The sequence below is a fragment of the Arvicola amphibius genome, chromosome 2 (assembly GCF_903992535.2).
Source record: "Arvicola amphibius chromosome 2, mArvAmp1.2, whole genome shotgun sequence".
Lineage (NCBI taxonomy): Eukaryota > Metazoa > Chordata > Mammalia > Rodentia > Cricetidae > Arvicola > Arvicola amphibius.
Window position 1 is genome coordinate 17,228,600 of NC_052048.2, and position 25,111 is coordinate 17,253,710.

The 25,111-nt window shown below is 39.1% G+C and overlaps 1 protein-coding gene across 1 annotated transcript; it reads left to right on the plus strand.

Moving 5' to 3' along the window:
- The first annotated feature begins 391 nt into the window (after positions 1-391).
- On the plus strand, positions 392-24,290 carry LOC119806538 (taste receptor type 2 member 140-like). The gene is given in 5 exon segments (XM_038318313.2): positions 392-517; positions 2,115-2,153; positions 3,692-4,027; positions 4,029-4,571; positions 24,192-24,290. Coding segments are annotated over 5 exon segments (1,143 nt in total).
- Positions 24,291-25,111: the final 821 nt, after the last annotated feature.

Here is a 25,111-nt window from a genome sequence, read left to right on the forward strand (position 1 = left end):
TAGAGCCGAGCCTGTTAATGGAATTGTGGGAGAGTCAGTCCTAAAATTGTGAGCATGGGAGAGTTGTCCCCATTATTCATCTGTTGGTGGTGGTGAGGAAATGAGGCTTTTCTCCTTTCCCATCAATGCCTGAGGCAGGTGGGAGTGATGGTTTTGAGGTCATAAGTATGGGAGACCCAACCCTGACCCCTACCAGCTGCTACACTCAGGAGAGCAGTCTGTGCACCTCAACAGGACAGTAAATAGAGCCAACAATGTGAACATAGTATGGGCTAGCCAGCCCTGAAATTGTGAACATGGAAGAACTGTCCCCATTATCCTTCTTTCTGGTGGTACCATTGGCTGAAGAGAGCTGCCCTCTCATTCAGCAATGCCTGGGGCAAGTAGAAAAATGGGCATAGTGGTCATAGGTGCAAGAGAGCTCTCCTTGACCCCCACCAACTATAGCACTCAGGAGAGCAGACCCTGCACCTTGCCAGAACAGCACAATAGAGCCAACTCTGTTACACAGGTGTGGGTAAGTGAGTCCCGGAGTTATGAGTACGGGAGAGCACTCCTCACTTTTCAACTATCTTCTGGTGACATGGGCTGAGGAATGATGACCTCCCTTCTATCCATCAATACCTACAGAAGATAGGAGAGCTGATCCTGTGGTCATAAGAATGGGAATACTCTCTCTGACCCCCAACTAGCTGCAACACTCTGAATGGCAGGCTTAGCACCTAAGTAGGGTAGCAGCCTGTTAGTGCAAGTGTAAGTGAACCTGTCCCAAAGTTGTATGCTTATGAGAGCTGTCTCCATTTTACATGTAGTAGACCAAAGCTATAGTTACCTAGGTCCAAGCCCAAGAATATGACTTGGCATACCCCATCATCCACCACATCTATAATCTGTTGGACCATGTTAAGGGAGTTGACCTGCAGATGCCAAACTTCAGGATCTCCACAACACAGAACAATAACAGGATATCTAGGAGACAGCAGAATATCTAGGCTATGGCCTAAAATAAATAGGGTAGTAGAAAGCAGAGGTCTTGAACCAAACCAATGTCTCTTTTCAATGAACACTTGCAATTAAAGATAAATAAACAAAGGAGTTTTCAGTATGACTCACTGTGTCACACTGCAGCTTCCATCATGAGATTTTGACATTTTTCCCTTTTTAATTTTTTTCCTCCCCTTTTCTCTTAAATTTAGCTTTATTTGGGGGAAGTGCTGGAGTGGATGACAGATGCAAAAAGATGGGAAAATTAATGGGATCAAGATACATGATGTAAAAGACACTTAGAATAAAAAATATTTATAGGAAGAAACTGGTAACAGCCATATCTGAAATCTGGTGGAAAAGGGACATAAAATAAAATGAGTTTTTTGTCCTTCCATTCTATGGCATTTGAAGGCTGGATAATTTGTCTTCAAACAAGTCCAGTCATTTTATTGTTGTTTGATGCCCTGGAAGCTTATTAATCTTCTAATTGTTGTGCCAGGATACTCACGATATCAAATAAAGTAGGTAGGGTTTATTGTGCCTCTTGGCTTGAGAATTCTGTTCATGCAGAAATTTATTCACTCTTCACATTTCCCTGATAATATGCTGTGGTTTGGTCTTTCTGTCTGCTATGAATATGCATTTTTCTCATTGACTGATTTTATATATATATATATAAAATATATATAGATATATATATATATATCTGATTTGGCCTATAATCAGGCAGAATAAGGCTGGGCAAGAAAGCCAAATTCCAACCAGCTGCCAAGGAAGTAGGACATGCATAAAATGAAGTAACAAGCCATAAACTGTGTGGCAAAGCATAGATAAAATATATGGGTTAATTTAAATCTAAGTGCCAACTAATAATAAGTCTTAGCCATCTGCCACCCATTTATATTAAGCCTTTGAGTAGTTATTTTATTTATTTTTTTAAATATAGAAGTGACAATGCAGAGGTCAGGGAAGCAACAAGGGTGAGTGTCCCTCTCTTCCAGCACACATAATTTTGGTCAGTGTTCCAAAAGACACTGAAGTTCCTACACCTACAGCCTCTCCATACAGCCCCACCCTGGGATGCTTTGCATTCTTTTGTATTTTAATTCCTTTCTGCTTTGTGACAGGAGCCAGGCAAGGAGGACCTTTCTATTGCTGCCCTGATGGTATGCTCATGGTTCTATTTCTTATCAATTACCCGTTAAGACTTTCAATAACTTGGCTAATTTATGATCCCAGTATATCTGTCTGAGGGATGTTGGGCATTTGTGAGAAATCTCAAGGCAGTTTGGGCTCACTTTCTTTGTTCAAGGCTGCCTCACAGGATTGAGGTGGTGGTGCATCTTTCATATGCAAAACAGCATTCTGCCTCTTTGAAATCTAAAAACATATGTTTTCTTGAGACCGGATCTCAGCACATAATCTACACAGATTTCAGACTTGTTTTTCTCCTGCAATAGCTTCTTCAGTACTCGACTGAAGACACAAAAGTGCATCACTCTAACAAAGTTGCATGCTTTTGTTATGTCTTTTTCTGATATCCTCACTCATTTTTCTGTACTTTGTTATGGATTCTTTGACTATCTGCTAGCTCCTGAAGAATGTTATTATGCCAGGCTTCATATCCTGGCTTACCTAAACATCCCTATCTGCCCTGATGCCTACACTGAAGGAAATGAGTAGATTTTGGAGCAAAATAAAGGGAAATGAATTATATTTGATGTTCCTTGGTGCTGATAGAGAGCCAGATGTATGAACCAGGGAGACACAGAGAAGGAGAAGAATTCTTGTTGTGTAGATGAATTTATGTAGAGTTATTGTCTATTTAGTAGCATAAGAGAAATATTTCCAAATTGTATGCATGCACAGATGAAATAGTTACAAGTGAACAGAACATATTACCTTTTGTGTCAATTATACTTGAAAACAATTCTATACCATATCTTAATAACTATCACAGTACTAAGCATGAGTTAGATGGAAAATGAATGTCAATGATAAGAATGAGCTAATAAAGTGAGAGTGAATGGGGTGTAACGCAAAGATATGAATATTTATGCATTAGTGTGTGTTATGTGTTTATTAAAAGACAAATGATCAGCTTCTAGGTATGAGCAATTATGAAATAAATTCTTTGACATATTAGAAGGTAAGTGACAGATCATAAAACAAATCTTGTAAAAAATTACAGGATCTTATATGTATACATTTTTATGTATTTAATGAAGTTCTTATTTCCTTTACCAATTTAAAAATTATTGCCTTCTATTAGTTAAAATCATATAACTTTGCTTGTCCAGAAATTAGTAGCTGGTAGTCACTATTCAACATGTAAACTGGAAAAACAATGGAAGTAAATATGTTTTTATTTTGAAGGCAGTACCTGGGGATTCGGTGTTTCTCTCATCACAAACTACAGGAAGCCAGGTTCTTGTGTATATGATACACAGTATCTGCTAGATGCTAAGCTGGGCTGCCTTGGATGATTTATTATGTCTGTGAAGAAAAAATTATGAAAGAAACCATGAATGAATTTTAAAGATTGTTTGATATTGTATAGGAGACTTCATAACACACTGATTTTTATATAATTTCAAGAGTGAGGAAACCCACAACATTTTAGAAGAAGTTTGCATTTCTAAGTCTTCAAAAGTACAGAAGAAATTGAAGCATTCTTTTGATGACAATGAGTGATGTTCTACAGGCCACATTATTAATCATTTTAAGTGTGGAGTTTATTGTAGGAATTTTAGGAAATGCATTCATGGCACTGGTGAACATCAGGGGCTGGGTCAAGATAGGAAAGATCTCTGTTGTGGATCAGATCCTTACTGCTCTGGCCATTTCCAGGATAGCTTTTCTATTGTTAATAATCTCAATCATATTGATATCTGCACTGTCTCCAGCTTTATTGAGAACTGAAAAAATAATCAGAATAACTAATGCCTCCTGGATACTGACTAATCATTTTAGCAACTGGCTTGCTACATGTCTCAGCGTCTTTTATTTTCTCAAGATATCCAATTTCTCAAGCTCTCTTTTTTTTTTTTTACCTAAAGTGGAGAGTGGAAACTGTGGTTTCAGTGACACTGATGGTGTCTCTGCTCATCGTCTTTGTAAACATTATAATCATAAACACATATATAGATGTCTGGGTTGATCGATATAAGTTGAACACATCTCACAGTTCTATAACAAGTAATTCACAACTTTATAAACTTATTTTACTTACCAACACTATGTTCACACTTATACCCTTTACTGTGTCTCTGATCACCTTTTTCTTGATCATCTTCTCCCTGTGGAGACATTTGAAGAAGATACAAAACAATGCCAAAGGCTTCCAAAACATCAACATCACAGCCCACATAAAGACTCTGCAAATGGTGGTTGCCTTCCTGCTACTATATACTGTTTTCTTTCTGGCACTTGCCTTTCAGTCTTGGAACAATAAACCTCATCATAAAAATACAGCCCATATGTTTTCTGTGGATACTGGACTTGTTTTTCCTTCAGGCCATTCATATGTCTTGATTTTGGGAAACAGTAAGCTGAGACAAAGATTTCTGTCCTTGATGTGTTGGGTGAGGTGCAAGCTAAATGTTACAATTCTTGGGTTCTTAGGAAATGTAAGAGATCTTGTTCAGTATTCTAGAGGATGACCTGTATATAAGAAATTCTGCGTATTTATATTTTTTCTTCCTGTTTATCTTTTAGTTGTAACTCTGTAAACTTTGAAAATTTATTGTATATCAAGCATTGTCTAAACATTTTGTAAATATATAGAAAATAAGAAAGAATGTATGCTGTTATACAAGGAATGATGTGAAAATGAACCTTATATTAGAACTCGTACTATCATTATAATGCAATTTTTCTTTCCCTTAATAGACGCTCTGCAATTTTAATATGATTGTTGAGTAATCCATAAAACATATGTGCAAGTAAGTATATGTAAATTATTAAATGTAAGTGATTAACTCTATAATATAAGATCATAGTCAAGAATAAGATAAGAGCTGATATGTAGACTTGGGCATATATTTAGCCCAATTTCTACATATGTAACTTTAGAAAGTTAAAGAAATGTATTAATCTTTCTCAAGTTTCCTATATTATGTAATATAAAAGTCAATAATTTTGGAACATATCTGTCACTTGAAATACAATGTATTTTTCTATATAGTTTTCATATATTCAATAAAATCTATTTTAGTATTTATGTTAAAAAACACTGAATCACAATAGCGTTTTAGGTGTCTATCACAGCAAGGAAATTCATGTTCTTTCTTTACTTATGTGATTATTTACATATGATTTTTGAAGGTAGAAAACAATAGGCAACCACAGGAATATAAACTTGACATGATCTAGGGTGACTAGTGTGTTTTTAACATGAACTTTTGCTAATTAGCTACTTTGATTTAACTGTATGGAAAAGTATACACTATGTGAAATATATAAATTTAATCAAAAAACTGAATAATTTAAATTGAATAAATTTGATGAGGAGAAGGGTACCAAGCTAAAAAGTGAGAGAGAATAAGAGAGAAGAATATTTAGAAACAAAGATTTTTTTAGTCAAGTCTTATTTTCTCAAGCAAATCCAATCAGACTGGTGGTTTCTGACTGGTTAGGTTTTCTTTTCTAACAAATCACATTTATTCATTAATTTAAAATAAGTGTTAAACATATTTTCTGTGTATATTTTAGAGATATTTCTATGAGAAACTATGTATATAATGTGCATATTATAATAAATAGCCATTAAAGAAAGATATTTTAGTATTTATGTACTTTGTCATTGTGAACCTCTAACTCTTTAGCACTCACATTTGTGTGGTATTGTCTCTCATGTGTAGAAGTTGAGATTCTGAGACAGTCAATGTATCTATCGGTGCATGAAGATTTCATTGAGAGCAAGAAGAATGTCCCTGTAAGAAAGAGTATTTTCAAATAAAATATCTACAGAATGGCCAGGACCCAACCAACCATGGGCCAGGGACATCCTATTCCTGACCCCTGACCAGATTCTAAAGAAACTCCCCATCCCAAGTCATGTAGCCAAACACACCAAGCAGAAGTCTATGTCACTGGGCAATGGGCACTCTCTTTGTGATGAGGAAGCATGACTCAGCCCACCACCAGGGTGACCAGTATAAGACAAGGAGACCTACATGGAGTCCTGTGGCTATCTATGGCAGGCTCTAATAAGAAAACATGAGCCCACCTGCTACCTTGAAGCACAAGCCAGATGGATACTATCAGTGTCAACAGAGGTACAGTATGTAGTATGTGGCATGGTGAGAGAGACACGGAATGGTTTAAGTCTTGTGGACAGAGGAATATCTGAAGAGACAAGAGAGGAAGGGAGTAGGCTGAGATGGTGAGGGAGCTGACGCTTGGACCAGCAGTAACACATGGGAAAACTTGCCCTGCACTTTATCTGGGCAGCACAGCAGAGACCATCTTGTTGATGATAGCACAGGTGAGCCAATCCTAAGAATGTGATCATGAGAGATCTAGGCCTACTCCCATTTCCCACATGGGGGTATGGGCTGGGGAGAGCTACCTTCCTTCAGTCTCTACCCATCAATGCATAAGACAATAGAGAGAATTGTCCTCGAGGCAACAAGAAAGGGAGAGCTGTCTCTGCTCCCCACTAGCTACAAAACTCTGGAAAACAGACTCTGCACCACAGCAAGGCAGCACAATAGAGCCGAGCCTGTTAATGGAATTGTGAGAGAGCCAGTCCTAAAATTGTGGGCATGGGAGAGTTGTCTGCATTACTCATCTGTTTGTTGGTGGTGAGGAAATGAGGCTTTTCTCCCTTCCCATCAATGCCTGAGGCAGGTGGGAGAAATGTTTGTGAAGTCGTAAGTATGGGATATCCAACACTGACCCCTACCAGCTGCAACACTCAGGAGAGCAGTCTGTGCACCTCAACAGGACAATAAATAGAGCCAATGTGAATACAAGTGTGGGCTAGCCAGCGCTGAAATTGTGAGCATGGGAGAACTGTCCCCATTATCCTTCTTTCTGGTGGTACCATGGGCTGAAGAGAGCTGTCCTTCTCACCCAGCAGTTCCTGGGGCAAGTAGAAAAATTGGCATAGTGGTAGGTGCAGGAGAGCTCTCCTTGACCCCCACCAACTATAGCATTCAGGAGAGCAGACCCTGCACCTTGCCAGGACAGCACAATAGAGCCAACTCTGTTATACAGGTGTGGGTGAGCGAGTCCTGGAGTTATGAGTCTCAGAGAGCACTCCTCACTTTTCAACTATCTTCTGGTAACATGAGCTGAGGAGTGATGCCCTCCCTTCTACCCACCAATGCCCCAGGAAGGTGGAAGAGCTGATCTTGTGATCATAAGAACAGGAACACTCTCCCTGACTCCTAACCAGTGGCAACACTCTGGAGAGCATGCCCAGCACCTCACAAGGAAACCAAAATAGAGCCAATCCTCTTAGTGCAGGTGTGAGTGAACCTGTCCTGAAGTTGAAAAGTCAGGAGAGTTGTTCCCCTTTCACATGTGGTGCACTAAAGCTATAGTTACCCAGGCCCAGACCCAAGGATATAACTTGGTACAGCCCATCATCCACCCCATCTATAATTTGCTGGTTCATGTGAAGGGAGCTGACTTGCAGACCCAAAGCTTCAGTACCTCCACAAAACAGAGCAACAACAGGATATCTAAGAGAGAGCAGGATATCTAGGAAAAACCCTAGCTAGGACCCAGAATAGATAGGGTAATAGAAACCAGAGGCCTTGAACAAGACTGGTGTCTCTCTTCCGTGAACACTTGCAAGTAAATTTAAATGAGCAAAGGAATTGTCGGTTTGACTCACTGTGTCACATAGCAGCTTCCATCATGAGATGTTTACATTTTTCCCTTTTTTTCTTTTCTTTCCCCCCTTCTTCTGTTAAATTTTGTTTTATTTGTGGAAAGTGCTGACGTGGAGGACAGATATAAAGAGGGAGAAATGAATGGGATCATGATACATTATGTAAAAGACACATAGAATAAACCAATATCTATAGGAAGAAACTGGTAACAGCCATACCTGAAATCTGGTGGAAAAGGGACATACAAGAAAATAAGTTTTGATCTTCATTCTATGCTATTTGAAAGCTGGCTAATGTGTCTTCAAACAAGTTCAGTCATTTTATTGTTGTTATTATTTGATGTCCTGAATGTTTATTAAACTTCTAATTGTTGTGCCAGGATAGGCGAGGAATCAAGTAAAGAAGGTAGGGTTCATTGTGGCTCAGGCTGAAGATTCTGTTCATTATACTAGGGAAAGCATAACAACATGATGTTCAGGAAGATAGTCATATTATATCTGCAATTTAGAAGCAAGGAGAGCTCAATACTGATGTTTAGCTAACTGTCTCTGTAATATTCCTACTGGGATTATAGCGAACAGAATGATCTGGCTTATACTTAGGGTGCATATTCCCACCTCAATTATTGTAAATTAAAACACCTTCACAGACATGTCCAGAAATTCATCTTCTGTGTAATTGTAGATCCTGTCACAGTGGCCATCAGAGTCAACATTCACAAAAAGTTTATTGTATTATTAAATGTTTAATGTATTGTTAGAAGATAACATGAATTCTGTATCCAAAGCTCATTGTCTTGTATTTTCTAGATATGAAATCATATTATGTACATATTATTTATAGTACTATTTTTAATTATATTTTTGCTGGTTACGTAGTGATATGACTCTTAAAAATGAAATTAAATGAAATTGTAAGTATAACAATTGCTGGAAAAAAAGGAAACTGGCAAACCTGCCTGTAAATTTGCAAGTGATTTGGTATATTGATGGGATGGGTTTTCAATGATGTAGCCAGCTTGAGTCACCATGCTCTTGTTAGTAATTCTAACCATGCTCCAATGTGTAACCTCAATAAATTCATTGTTTTACTACACTAGACTTAGACTAAATTCCTTCTTCTTCATTTTGTTTTTGGTATCTTTTCTAGGGTAAGTAACTCATCCTGAGATTCTACATAAAGTTCACAAGCAGCCAAATAGAAATTCTTTACTAAAATTGAAAAATACAATATCTGAAGAATATTCACTGGGATATTCAAGTGTGTCTTATTTACTGAATAATAATGTAGCTAATATAGTCCTCAATAAAGAAACAGGATAAAAGACAAATAGAAATTTTATTAATCTACAAAAGAAAATTACTAAACAATAATAAAAAAAAGTGTTGTTGGAGGAAGCTGCTTGTTAGTCCCCAGCTGCCCAACCTTAAAATAACCACACAGAAATTATATTAATTAAAACACTGCTTGGGTCTCTGTTTCTCCCGCACCTGCCTCTCCCAAGCCTTCCCTAGTGTTCTCAGGTGTCCTGCTCCTGTCCTAAGGCCATCCACCCAAAGGGGTCAGACTCTGGCCTCCAGGCAGGCCTGAGGATTCCTGCGGAGGGGTGCGGGCTCCTTCAGATTGTGCTGCCAGGTTCGCTGTGTGATATTCCATCCCGCCCTGCCCCCACCTTGGCCCTTTTGTCCGGGAGGCAACCCTGGGCTGCCTGGAATCCCTGATCCTGTGCACTGACATTCCATCTGAACTGGTGAGTGAATGCGGACCCTGGGGCAACCTGTCCTGGAAGAGAGCACAGACCCCCTCCCCCCAGCTCCCTCTGCAGGCTTGTCTCTGTTTCTCCCGCACCTGCCTCTCCCAAGCCTTCCCTAGTGTTTTCAGGTGTCCTGCTCCTGTCCTAAGGCCATCCACCCAAAGGGGTCAGACTCTGGCCTCCAGGCAGGTCTGAGGATTCCTGCAAGGGAGTGCGGGCTTCTTCAGATTGTGACGCAAGGAATAGGTCCTCCTCTGGCACTGAGGAGATCCAACCAGTTTCAGTCACAGCAAAGATTGGTCTAGGACACCAAGCTCCTCCAGGCTCCTTTTGAAGGAAGAGATGGGCAGGCGCCAATGCAGGAGCTCCTCCAACAACATGAAAGGCAACATGACATCACCACAATCCAGACATCCCGAAACAACAAGAATTGAACTCCCTACCCCAGAAGATATAGAAGAAACCAACCTTAAACAGTACTTTATGAAAATAATAGAGGACCTTAAACAGGAGGTAAAAAACTGCCATAAAGAAATGGAGATGACAAACAAAAAGGTAGACGAAATAAATAAATCTCTCAAAGATACCCAAGAAAAACAAGAAAAAGCAATCAAACAGGTAAGGGAAACAGTACAAGACCTGATAAATGAAATGGAGCTATTGAAGAAAACACAATCTGAGGGAAGACTGGAAATGGAAACTCTGAGTAAACGAACAGAAACTTCAGAGACAAGTATTTCCACCCGAATACAAGAGATGGAAGAAAGAATCTCGGACTCTGAAGATATTATAGAGGAAATAAATTCACAGATTAAAGAACTAAACAAATCTAACAAATTCTTAACACAAAACATTCAGGAAATCTGGGACACCATGAAAAGACCAAACCTAAGAATAATTGGGGTAGAAGAAGGAGAAGAATTACAACTCAAAGGCCCAGAAAATATATTCAACAAAATTATAGAAGAAAACTTCCCCAACCTAAAGAAGGATGTTCCTATGAAGGTACAAGAAGCCTACAGAACACCAAATAGACTGGATCAAAAGAAAGCATCCCCACGCCATATAATAATCAAAACACAAAACATACAGAATAAAGAACAGATATTAAGAGCTGCAAAGGAAAAAGGTCAAGTAACATATAAAGGGAAACCTATCAGAATTACACCTGATTTCTCAATGGAAACCATGAAAGCCAGAAGAGCTTGGATAGATGTGCTACAGACACTAAGGGAACATGGATGCAAGCCTAGACTACTATACCCAGCAAAGCTTGCATTCACCATTGATGGAGAAAACAAGATATTCCAGGACAAAAACAGATTTAAACAATACGTAGCCACAAATCCAGCCTTGCAGAAAGTAATAGAAAGAAAATCACAAACCAAGGAGTCCAACAACGCCCACAATAACTCAGGCATCTAGTGACTCTTCACCAGCACAACTTGAAGAAGGGAAACACACAAACTCTACTACAAAAAATGACCGAAGTTAACAACCACTGGTCATTAATATCACTTAATATCAATGGACTCAATTCACCTATAAAAAGGCACAGGCTAAGAGACTGGATACGAAAACAGGATCCAACATTTGGCTGTTTACAAGAAACACACCTCAACCACAAAGACAGACACCTACTCAGAGTAAAGGGTTGGGAAAAGGTTTATCAAGCAAATGGCCCTAAGAAACAAGTGGGTGTGGCCATACTAATTTCCAACAAAGTTGACTTCAAAGTAAAATCAATCAGAAGAGATAGAAAGGGACACTTTATACTCATAACAGGAAAAATCCATCAGAATGAAGTCTCAATCGTGAATATCTATGCCCCTAATATAAAAGCTCCCACTTATGTAAAAGAAACACTTCTAGAACTCAAGGCAGCCATCAAACCATACACACTAATAGTTGGAGACTTCAACACTCCTCTCTCGCCAATGGACAGGTCAATCAGACAGAAACCTAACAGAGAATTGAAAGACTTAATGGAGGTAATGAACCAAATGGACTTAACAGACATCTATAGAACATTCCACCCAAATAGGAAAGAATATACCTTCTTCTCTGCGGCTCATGGAACCTTTTCGAAAATTGACCATATACTTGGTAACAAAGCAAACTTCCACAGTTACAAAAAAATATTAGTAACCACCTGTGTCTTATCAGATCAGCATGGATTAAAATTAGAATTCAACAACAATGCTACCCCCAGAAAGCCCACAAACTCATGGAAACTGAACAGTCAACTACTGACCCACACCTGGGTCAAGGAAGAAATAAAGAAAGAAATTAAAGTCTTTCTTGAATTTAATGAAAACAAAGACACAACATACTCAAACCTATGGGACACAATGAAAGCAGTGCTAAGAGGAAAGTTCATAGCACTAAGTGCCCACTTAAAGAAAGCAGAGAAAGCACTCATTGGTGACTTAACAGCATACCTGAAAGCTCTGGAGAAAAAAAAGAAGCAGACTCACCTAGGAGAAGTAGAAGACTGGAAATAATCAAACTGAGGGCAGAAATCAACAAAATAGAAACACAGAAAACAATCCAAAGAATCAATGAAACAAGAAGCTGGTTCTTGGAGAAAATCAACAAGATTGACAAACCCTTAGCCAAACTAATCAAACGGCAGAGGGAGAACACACAAATTAATAAGATCAGAAATGAAAAGGGGGACATAACCACAGACACAGAGGAAATTCAGAGAATCATTAGATCTTACTACAAAAGCCTGTATGCCACAAAATTGGAAAATGTAAAAGAAATGGACAGTTTTTTAGATAAATACCATATACCAAAGTTAAACCAGGACCAGGTAAATGCTCTAAATCGTCCTGTTAGTCGCGAAGAATTAGAAACTGTTATCTGAAACCTCCCTACCAAAAAGAGCCCAGGACCAGATGGTTTCAATGAGGAATTCTACCAGAACTTCCAAGAAGACCTAATACCTATACTCCTTAAGGTATTTCATAATATAGAAACACAAGAGTCACTGCCAAATTGCTTCTATGAAGCTACAGTTACCCTGATACCTAAACCACACAAAGACTCAACCAAGAAAGAGAATTACAGGCCAATCTCACTCATGAACATTGACGCAAAAATTCTCAATAAAATACTGGCAAACCGAATCCAAGAACACATTAGAAAAATTATCCATTACGATCAAGTAGGCTTCATCCCAGAGATGCAGGGCTGGTTCAACATATGAAAATCTATCAATGTAATCCATCATATAAATAAACTGAAGGAAAAAAACCATATGGTCATCTCATTAGATGCTGAAAAAGCATTTGACAAAATTCAGCACCCCTTTATGATAAAGGTCTTGGAGAGATTAGGGATACAAGGGTCATTCCTAAATATAATAAAAGCTATTTACAGCAAGCCGACAGCTAACATCAAATTAAATGAAGAGAAACTCAAGGCTATCCCACTAAATTCAGGAACACGACAAGGCTGTCCACTCTCTCCTTATCTCTTCAATATAGTGCTTGAAGTTCTAGCAATAGCAATAAGACAACATAAGGGAATCAAGGGGATTCGATTTGGAAAGGAAGAAGTTAAACTTTTATTATTTGCAGATGATATGATAGTGTACATAAGCGACCCCAAAAACTCCACCAAAGAACTCCTACAGCTGATAAACTCCTTCAGTAACGTGGCAGAGTACAAGATCAACTCCAAAAAATCAGTCGCCCTCCTATACACAAAGGATAAGGAAGCAGAGAGGGAAATCAGAGAAGTATCACCTTTCACAATAGCCACAAACAGCATAAGATATCTGGGAGTATCTCTAACCAAGGAAGTGAAGGATTTATTTGACAAGAACTTTAAGTCTTTGAAGAAAGAAATTGAAGAGGATACCAGAAAAATGGAAGGATCTCCCCTGCTGGTGGACTGGGAGGATCAACATAGTAAAAATGGCAATTCTACCAAAACAATCTATAGATTCAATGCAATCCCAATCAAGGTCCCATTAAAATTCTTCACAGAGATTGAGAGGACAATAATCAACTTTATATGGAAAAACAAGAAACCCAGGATAGCCAAAAAAATCTTATACAATAAAGGTACTTCTGGAGGCATTACCATCCCTGACTTCAAACTCTATTACAGAGCTACAGTATTGAAAACAGCTTGGTATTGGCATAAAAACAGAGAAGTTGACCAATGGAATTGTATAGAAGACCCGGATCTTAAACCACAAACCTATGAACACCTGATTTTTGATAAAGGAGCCAAAAGTACACAATGGAAGAGAGAGGGCATCTTTTTTTTTGTTTTGTTTTTCGAGACAGGGTTTCTCTGTGGCTCTGGAGCCTGTCCTGGAACTAGCTCTTGTAGACCAGGCTGGTCTCGAACTCACAGAGATCTGCCTGCCTCTGCCTCCCGAGTGCTGGGATTAAAGGCGTGCGCCACCACTGCCCGGCTGAAAGAGGGCATCTTTAACAAATGGTGCTGGCATAACTGGATGTCAACCTGTAGGAGCATGAAAGTAGATCCATATCTATCACCATGCACAAAACTCAAGTCCAAATGGATTAAAGACCTCAATATTAATCTGAACACATTGAGCTTGATAGAGGAGAAAGTGGGAAGTACTCTACAACAAATGGGCACAGAGAACCGTTTCCTACGCATAACCCCAGCTGCACAGACATTAAGGGCAACATTGAATAAATGGGACCTCCTGAAGCTGAGCAGCTTCTGTAAAGCAAAGGACATTGTCACTAAGACACAAAGGCAGCCTACTGACTGGGAAAAGATCTTCACCAACCCTGCAACTGACAAAGGTCTGATCTCTAAAATATATAAGGAACTCAAGAGACTAGACGGTAAAAATGCCAATTAACCCAATTAAAAAATGGGGCGCTGAACTGAACAGAGAATTCTCAACAGAAGAAGTTCAAATGGCCAAAAGACACTTAAGGTCATGCTCAACCTCCCTAGCTATCAGGGAAATGCAAATCAAAACAACTTTGAGATATCATCTTACACCTGTCAGATTGGCTAAAATCCAAAACACCAATAATAACCTTTGCTGGAGAGGTTGTGGGGTAAGGAGTGCACTCATCCATTGCTGGTGGGAATGCACACTTGTGCAACCACTTTGGAAAGCAGTGTGGCGGTTTCTCAGGAAATTCGGGATCAACCTACCCCAGGACCCAGCAATTCCACTATTGGGAATCTACCCAAGAGATGCCTAATCATACTACAAAAGCATTTGCTCATCTATGTTCATAGCAGCATTATTTGTAATAGCCAGATCCTGGAAACAACCTAGATGCCCTTCAGTGGAAGAATGGATGAAGAAACTGTGGAATATATACATGCTAGAATACTACTCAGCGGTAAAAAACAATGACATCTTGAATTTTGCATGCAAATGGATGGAAATAGAAAACACTATTCTGAGTGAGGTAACCCAGACCCAAAAAGATGATCATGGGATGTACTCACTCATAATCGGTTTCTATCCATAATTAAAGGAAATCGAGCCTATAATTTGGGATCCTTGAGAAGATAATAAGAAGGTGAACTCCCAAAAGAAGATATAGTAATCCTCCTGGATATTGGAAGTAGACACGATCGCCAGGCAAAAATTGGGAACTTGAGGGTTGGGCGAGACACGGCCAAGGGAAGATGGGGAGAGAAAAGTATGAAGGGGAGAACGGGGGGGAGCTTGGAGGAATGGGATGCTTGGGATACAGTAAGGGTGGATATGGGAGCGGGGAAGCATATATCTTAATTTAGGGAGCCACCTGAGGGTTGTCAAGAGACTTGACCCTAGAGGGGTTCCCAGGTTTCCAGGGAGACGCCCCCAGTTAGTTCCTTGGGCAGCTGAGGAGAGGGAGCCTGAAAAGGCCAGTTCCTATAGCCATACTGATGAATTTCTTGCATATCACCATAGAACCTCCACCTGGCGATAGATGAAGAAAATGACAGAGCCCCACATTGGAGCACCGGACTGAGCTCCCAAGGTCCTGATGAGGAGCAGAAGGAGAGAGAACATGAGAAAGAAAGTCAGGACCGTGAGGGATCCTCCACCTGGCGATAGATGAAGAAAATGACTGAGCCCCACATTGGAGCACTGGACTGAGCTCCCAAGGTCCTGATGAGGAGCAGAAGGAGAGAGAACATGAGAAAGAAAGTCAGGAACGAGAGGGGTGCGTTCACTCATGGAGACAGTGGGACAGAACTAATGGGAGATCACCAACTCCAGTTGGAATGGGACTGATGGATCATGCGACCAAACCCGTCTCTCTGAATGTGGCCAACAGTGGGGGCTGACTGAGAAGCAAAGGACAATGGCGCTGGGCTCTGATTCTTCTGCATGGACGGGCTCTGTGGGAGCCTTCTCAGCTTGGTCGATCACCTTCCTGGACCTGGGGAGAGTTGGGAGGACCTTGGTCTTAGCATAGAGTAGGGAACCCTGATGGCTCCTTGGCCTTGAGAGGGAGGGAGGGGAGGTATGGGTGGAAGGGAGGGGAGGGAAGGAGGAGAAGGAGGGGAGGAAAGGGGGAGGAGGAGGGGAGGGAAGTGGGAGGAGGAGGGGAGGAGATGGAAATTTTTAAATATAAAAAAATAAACCATGAATAAAACAAAACAAAACAAACAAAAAACAAAAAAAAAACACTACTTGGCCCATTAGCTCTGCCTTCTTATTGGCTAACTCTTACATCTTAATTTAACCCATCTCCATTAATCTGTGTATGCCATGTAGCAGTGACTTTCTGGCACAGTTTCAGCATGTCTGACTCTGGCAATGGTTCCATTGCATCTTTCTGACTCCACCTTCCTCCTCCTATGCTATAGGCCAAACCAGTTCTTTATTCATTAACCAATAAATACAACACAGAGATAGAAGAACTTCTCACACCAAAGTGTGATGGATAACCTCAGATAGGATACAGAAATGAGTCCAGTCCTATCAGAAATTTCTAAATTGATGTGGGAGAGTCTTCTGTTTGAGTTGATTTCATTGGCTAATAAAGAAACTGCCTGGCCCATTTGATAGACCGCCCCTTAGGTGGGTGGAGTAGACAGAACAGGAAGAGGAAGTGAGGTAGAAGGATCAGTAAGATGCCACACCTCTCCTAAGTTAGGCAGACTGCCGTGCCTCTCCTCAGAGAGATGCCAGACACGATGAAGCTCCAGCCCAAGATGGACGTATGCTAGAAACTAAACGGTAAGGCACCACTTCATGGTGCTACACAGATTATTAGATATGGGTTAATCAAGATGTGAGTAAGAGGCTGAAAATAATGGGCCAGGCAGTGTTTAAAAGAATACAATTTGTGTGTTGTTATTTCGGGGCATAAGCTAACCATGTGGGATCCAGGCAGGACGAAAAGCCGGCCCGCAGCTCCTCACTACACTAAATGAGTTAATAAGTAATAAAAGTAGACAGTAATTTTTGTATCAATACATGGCTATAAAAGTGTTGACTGTGGTTTTCTGTTCTGCCTAATTCCCGCAATCATTAAGTCCCAAAGAAATCACACAGAGGTCTACAATCATAAATTGATTGGTCCATGAGCTCAGGCTTCTTATTAACTTTTATAACTTATATTAACCCATTATTCTTATCTATGTTAGCTACATGGCTCAGAACCTTTTTCAGTGAGGCAGTCACACCTTACTTCTTTCTGTGTCTGGGCAGGATTCTAGAGGAATGGGCTCCCTCCTTCCCAGAATTTTCCTGTTTTCATTGACCTGACTCTATTTCCTGTCTGGTTGTCCTGCCTATACTTTCTGCCTGGCTGCTGGACAGTCAGCATTTACTTAAAATGTAATTGACAGAATACAGACCATTGTCCTGTACCACTTCCCCTCTTTTGTTTTTATTTTTTATTTTATTTTATTTATTTATTTTTCTGTGGTGACCAAACAAAGGAAAATATCCATAGTCCATTTCTTGGAAATGTGAGCATAGTATTCCAGGCTACTTTTGTCTGGTTGGGGCACTGATAATCTTATGGGGCCTAAAGAAAATTTAGAATTATGATCAATTCCTGACTGGAGTATCCTGTGAGGCTTGATCATCTCAGGCAACATCCTGAATCTGCTCTGGATATAGAACTCTACCATCTGGGCCATCTGCTCCTACCGGAGATTTCTCAGGTGGTCTTCCTTGATCAAACCTGATTTTTCTTACTTTAGGATGAATCCATAGTTTCTCATTTCCTGTGGAAACAAAAGAAAGTCCTCTTCTCTAAAGTAACATACTGTTTGACTTCAATTTTGAAGTCAAGGTATTTTCAAAATACCTATCTTAGATTACTCAGCAACATTTATAAACAAATATCTTTTAGCAGCTGTTGCTCCTTCCTCAGCATTCAAACAATTCAAAGAGAACATAATAACATATAGTATCTAGATTCTCTGTATGTTTTTCATCTTTAAGTGGCTTTATTTTAACTGCTATTTCTTTTATTTTTAATATTTGGCTTTTTGAGACAAGGTTTCTCTATGTATCTTTGTCCTGGAACTCACTCTGTAGACCAAGATATCCTTGATCTCATAGAGCTCCAACACCATAAACTTACTTATATACTAATTTACACAGTGCAATATTTTATATTTTGTATATTTTAATATTTTCCATTTTATTTTATCACATTGTATCTTATATACCATTGTTACATGGATGAGAAAGAAATAAAAAGAGTATTAAAAATACTTGAATAAATGTGTAAAAATATTAGGAAAGATTGATTGCATAACCATGGAATTCCAGATACTCAAAAAGCTGAGGCAAAAAGAATAATAGTTCAAAGTCAAAAATAGACAAAGAAAAAGACAGAAAGAAAATCAATATGCTTTTAGAAAAGAGTAAAAGTATATATATGGTGGTGAAGAAATGGTTCAGTGGTTAAGAGTACATATTATGTATATTCTAGGCATTAAATCTTTGTTAACTGTATGGCTGATATACCTTTTCCCATTCTATAAACTGCCTCTTCACTTTGATGATGGTGCCCTTTGTTCTGTAGAAGTTTTATATTTTCATGATTTCTTTTTATTTATTGTTGGTCTTAGTTACCTGAATTCTGTTCTAAAAGCCCCTTTCCTTGCCAATCAAGTCAAAAATATTTTTTGCTTCTCCTCTGTCAGGTTCAGGGTATCAGGCATTATGTTAAAGTTCTTCATCCATTAGAAGTTTAGCGTTGTGCAGGGTGGAATATAAGGACCAAGTTTCATTTTTTATACATAGCTTATCCATTCAAACCAGGATCATTTTATGAAGACATTCTCTATTATTTAGTGTGTGTTTTGGCTTGTTTATTAAAAAAAATCATGCAGTTGTAGGAGTGTGGGCTTATATACGGATGGCCAATTCTGTCCAACTGATCAATGTATCTGTTTTCAGCCAATGCCATGGCATTTTTGTTGTTATAACTTTGTGGCAAAACTTAAAAGTTTGGATAGGTGATACTTCTCGTAAGTTTTTTTTTTGTTTGTTTGTTAAGGATTGTTTTTACTATTCTGTTCATTTTGTGTTTCCATAATAAATTATGAGAATGTGGAATGTTTACCCATAGATAGACATCTATAACTACACTCCTTCCACCCATGGCTCAGGGATCATTGCAGAATATATATACACAAGATAATTTAAGAAGTAACATTAAATTATGAAATTCAGTAGTAAGAAACCATTGTAAAAGACCCAACCATGGCACTTATGTTCCAAAGAAATTAGAAACATGCAGAATGAAGGAAGATGACTGGAACCTTAAGACTGCCATATAGTCTTCATGTCTTCATGTGTCGAAAACACTTAAAATGTTTTCTATAAGTCAAATGAAATTTATGAGTGGCTGCAATAATGAGGATGTAATTATTGTCAGTAATTAATAAGCTATAACACATAATCATTATCAATAGATACTTGTATTTGTAAGGAAGACAAAATTTCCATGATTGATAAGGAAATCATAAAGAGAATAGCCCTTTTGGATAAATACTCTGTCATTTTGCTCTAGAGATGAAATGTGTGGGCACTGTTCTTGGTGTCACTCTTAGATTGTCAAAAAAAGATTGGCTTTTCCAGGAACTGTTGCACAGATGGAACCTCAAATATTTATTGTCCAGAGTGGAAGGTGTAGAGCAAGGATACTCCTAGGGTGAGTGTTACTTTGTTCCAGTGGGTACAACTCCATCACTTTTCTAAAGGGGATCCTGAAGTTCAAGTAGCAGCATACTATATAGCGTCACCTATTGTGCATTTGCATTTTTTGTCTTCTTCCTCTCTGTTGTGGAAGGGTCCATATCAGGAGGACCTTTTGATCTATTCAGTGATAGTCTGCTTATGCTTCTATTCTTAGCAACTTCCCTTATTGATTCTTTGATTACCCCTAGCTCTTGGGGAACATTAATGTCTTCCTTTGACTCTGATTATTTATGTAGTATATGCTATGGGATAATGCTTTTGTACAGTATAAATATTTGTCACTCACATTGGTTTAATAAAATGCTGATTAGCCAGTAGCCAGGCAAAAAGAAAGGCAGGACAACCAAACTAGGAGAAATCTGGGAAAAGAAAAGGCAGAAAAGCAGTCATCAGTGAGACACAGAGGAAGCAAGGTGAGAACGCTTCAATAAAGCAAGGTACTAAGCCACACGGTACAAAAATTATGGGTTAATTTAAAATGTAAGAGGTAGCTAGGAATATGCCTAAGAAATTATCCAAACAATGGTCTAATTAATATAGTTTCATTGTGATTATTCGGGTTTGGGTGGCTGGAAAATGAAAGTACAGTCTCCATTTACATAATGGTGACCAAACTTTTGACAAGAATTTAGACATAAAGCCTGAAAAAAGGCTTTTAAAAAAGACTTGAGACATACAAAACAGAGTCAAGTGTAGTTTCCTGGTTACCGTATTTTCTCTGGTAGGTTTTGTTTGCTGGTGGTGAGCAGAGGCAAAGCTCCTTTAAGAAAGCCTACCTGTCTCAACATTAGTGGCAAAACACTTATAGCTCTTTTAAGAGGTTCTGCTACCAAACAGTTAAAAGGTGTGTATGAGCATCTAGCAGCAGGCTTCTTGGTGGGGGCACGAATCTTTAAAACTGCACAGAGTTGTGGCAATAAACATGGTTCCCGTTAGTACCTCCTCCATAAAGCTATATTCTCAAAAAGCTAAGGAATGGGGTGGAGTCAGCAACCAAAGCCATAGCTTTAATCATATCCATATTGTTTAACAGATTAAGAACTTTTGTGCTCAAAAATTTATGCAGAGGAAGCAAGATAAGAATGCCTTAGTCAGAAAAAGCCACGTGGCTAAACATAGACAAAAATTATGGGTTAATTAAATTGCAAAAGCTAGCTAAAAATATGGCTAAACTATTGGCCAAATAGTATTGTAATTAGTATATCTTCTTGTGATTATTTTGAGGTAGCTGGGAAATAAACATGCAGTCTCCATTTGCACAATGTATCATTCAGCATTTGCCTTGATGTCCACACTCAGGAATGATACAGTTCTGGTACAAATGGAGGAAACCAGTAATGTCTCAGGCTCCTTTATCCTGGTAGGGTAAGCAGCTGACTAACAAGAGGCATTCAGAGAATGAAGAGTATTCTTAGTGTATAGTTGGATTCACTTAAGACAACTGTAAGTTTTGTAACATAAAAATGGTAAGTGATAAACCTGAATTACTAAAGTGGAATGTGTAAGGTATTTGGATCTAAATAAATGAGAGCTTTGTGTTAGTGTTTCTGGTGTGTTCTTATGTATGTATGGTGTATTTAATGAGATTATTATTCTACATGCAAGTTTAGATTTTGTTGATTGGTATTTGAGTCAGAGTTCTCTAATATTCCTGACAAAGAAAAAAGGTAAGTCGACTTAATATACACAGAATGCAGAGCATGACAACCATGCAAATAAGTGTATTTTTACTTTGGTGACAACACATGAGAATTCAATGTGTCCTTCCTTACCAACTATAAAGAATTTCAGACTGAGCTGTAAGACATATTTTTTAAATGTTTTTTCTTTTTTATTACTTTAAAAATAATACCAATCAAAATTCACACTTCCTCCCCTCCTCCCACTTCCCTCCCACCTCCCCTCCAGTGCTAACAGAGGGCAAGGCATCCTGCCCTGTGGGAAGTCCAAGACCCTCACCCTACATCCAGACTTAGGAAGGTATGCATCCAAAGAGAATAGGATCCCCAAAAGCAGGTACATGCAGTAGAGACAAATCCCAGTGTCATTATCATTGGCCCCTCAGTCTGCCCCAACTGTCAATAACATTCAGAGAGTCCAGTTTGATCCCATTCTTGTTCATTCCCAGTCTAGTTGGAGCTGGTGAGCTCCCATTAGCTCAGGCACACTGTCTCAATGGGTGAATCCCTCATGGTCCTGATTTCCTTGCTCATATTCTCCCTCCTTTTGCTCTTCAACTGGACCTTGGGAGATCAGTCCAGTGCTCTGTTGTGGGTCTCTGACTCTGTCTCCATCTATTGCCGGACTAAGTTTCTATGGTGATATTCAAGATAGTCATCAGTCTGACTACAGGGAGAAGATCCACACCAACTCCACATCAGAAAAAGGACTGATCTCCAAATATATAAAGAACTCAAGAAACTATGCATTAAAATTCTAAATAACCCAATTAAAAAATGGGGTATTGAACTAAACAGAATTCTTAACAGAAGTTCAAATGATCAAAAGATTCTTAAGGACACCTTCAACTTCCTTAGCTATCAGGGAAATGCAAATCAAAAAAACTTTGAGATACCATCTTACACCTGTCAAATGGCTAAAATAAAAAATACCAATGATAGCTTATGCTGGACAGGATGTGGAGTAAGGGGAACACTCATCCATTGCTGGTGGGAACACAGACTTGTGCAACCACTTTGGAAATCAGTGTGGTGGTTTCTCAGAAAATTGGGAGTCAACATACCTCAGAATGCAGCAATACCACTCTTGGGAATATACCCAAGAGATGCCCAATAATACTACAAAAGCATTTGTTCAACTGTGTTCATAGCAGCACTATTTGTAATAGCCAGAACCTGGAAACAACCTAGATGCCCCTCAGTGGAAGAATGGATAAAGAAAGTGTAGCACATCTACACATTAGAGTACTATTCAGTGGTAAAAAACAATGACATCTTGAATTTTGCATGCAAATGGATGGAAATAGAAAACACTATCCTGAGTGAGATACACATAGACATTACACAGCATCAGTGAAAAGTGTAATAGTTATCAGAATTATTACTATTTCCTGGACAGTAGTCATTCCTTTCAGTGTCTTGCTTGATCAACACCACAGCATCTTTTATTTTTGCAAGACAGTCATTTTTTTCAAATGTTGTTTTTCCTCTATCTAAAGTAGTAATGCGCAAAAACAATCCCACACCAGTTAGTATTTAAAGGGATATTTATTTTGGGGGGTAAAACTCACGAAACACCGTCAGGAAAGGAGCAGGAGCCGGAACTAAGCGCCCGAACCAAGAGAGATGGCCAAGGCTTGCCGCTCTTTTTAAAGATAAATAGACCACGCCCCAGTGGGATGGTATTTCAGCACCATTGGCTGAAGGAGCGGAAGGCGCTCCTGCGGCACAATGGGCTCGTACTTCAGCGGCAATTGGCTGAAGAAGCGGAAGGTCCTCCGGCAGCAAAGTAGAAATACAAAGAATGGTTTTAGTGACATTGTTGGATCTGTGTTACTCTTATTTATAAATACTGTAGTCATAAGAACCCAAATTGATGTCTGGACTGTTAGACATAAAAGAAATATGGTCTATAATTCTATTTTGAAAAATCATTTGCAAGGTTAAAAACTGTTTTCATTCATCAGCCAGAAGTTCTTGTCTATTACCTTCACTCTACCTTTCTGCTTTTCTCCTGTTCAAATGGGAACATTTTGTAGGTTGTTCTTGGCTTAGGCAGCAGGAGTAACCTGAAAAATATGCTTAAAACTGGAAAATTAAAAACCTTGGATTTAAGAGAATGTGACCCTACAAATCAACATGATCAAAGCTCATATGAGCTCGTAGGAAAGGAGGCAGCATACACAGGACCTTCATGAGTCCGCCCTAAGTCTTCTGCATACATATTATGGCTTCCTGTTTAGGGTTTTTATGGGATTCCTGAGTATGTTAATGAGAGGGTCTCTGATTCTTGTTCTTTCTCTTGGACTTTTTTCTTCTTCTATAGGTTTGTGCTGTCCAAAGATATGTGATTTCTTTTGTTTTTATCATATTAGATTTTATTTTATTATATCTTAAAAGAATGAATCAAAGAGTGAATTAATGGATAAAAACCTAGAATTGGGGTAAAAGTTAACAATTGAGATATTAGTTATGCTTATCACCCACTTCAGGGTAAGACTCATGTTCAAGAGTAGCTGATTAATATATAATAAATGCCATGTTTCTGAAAGAAAAAAAAACTTTGATTTTACCAGACTTGATTTTGGTGTAGCGATAGAACTTTCTTAGGAACCTGTAAGAGAACTGGTAGAAGGCCATTAGAGGAAATTGAGAACTTTGAAACTCTGAAGGTTGAAACCTGTTAATGCTGGACTATGAAGCCTGTTAAAGAACAGTTACCTTGAATTGTGAAATGCCTTTAGACAGATCTTGGAGGAATAGATGAGCAAAAAATTGAGACAGCTTTTGGCCAGCAGGCAATCCCAGGTCCTCTCCTGGTTCTTGGAGAATATCAGGCTTAGAGGGAACATTTGCCATTAGCTGTTGAGTGTGAGAGGCCCACAGATTTTTTTCCCTGTGAGGGGAAGAATATCTTACCTGGCTTGGAAGATAAGCTGATCTATTCCCTGAGCAAAAGGCCTTTTTGCTTTTGTATGGGTGCTTTGTCTTCTTGGGGACCTATACAGGGTGTTGCAAAGGCTGGCTTGTCTCTATGTTAAAAGCTCTTATTTGAAATGTCATGGTCTCAGGTCTGTAAAGGCAGTTGAGAACCAAATGTTATTATTTGGTATTTTAGCTGTTATAATCTAGAAGTACATACATACTCAACATTTAAATTTACAACACAAAAACACAGTTACACACATTGTGGCCATGTTTTTTTTCAACAGTGAAACAGAACAGACTTAGAGACCTGTGTCAGTTTACTAGGCAAGAGAGAGAGGAAGGACAGGTGGGAAAAATAGATTTATTGTCGATAGGGAAAGGCATGGCAGCATTGGTCAGAGCACAGATGGTGCAGACCAGGGAAACAGCTGGAGAATTGAGTGCCCAACTGGTGCTAGGGTCCAGATCTCTGCAACTGGTGGGGAAGTGCCTTCCCGCAAACTGCCAGCACATTTGGGCAAGTGTGCTCTAGGAACAGGAGGTGCTGCATCTCTGTTGTCAGGACTAACTGGGACTCCTCTGCTTTTACCAGCACAATGTGGTGCATGGCATTGAGCACTATGGGTGCACAGTGGCCAAGTGGTGTGGGAGAATTGTCTGTAATCTGTCAATCATGTTTTAAATAAAATGCTGATTGGCCAGGCAGGAGGTAAAGGTGTGAAAACCAGAAAGGGAG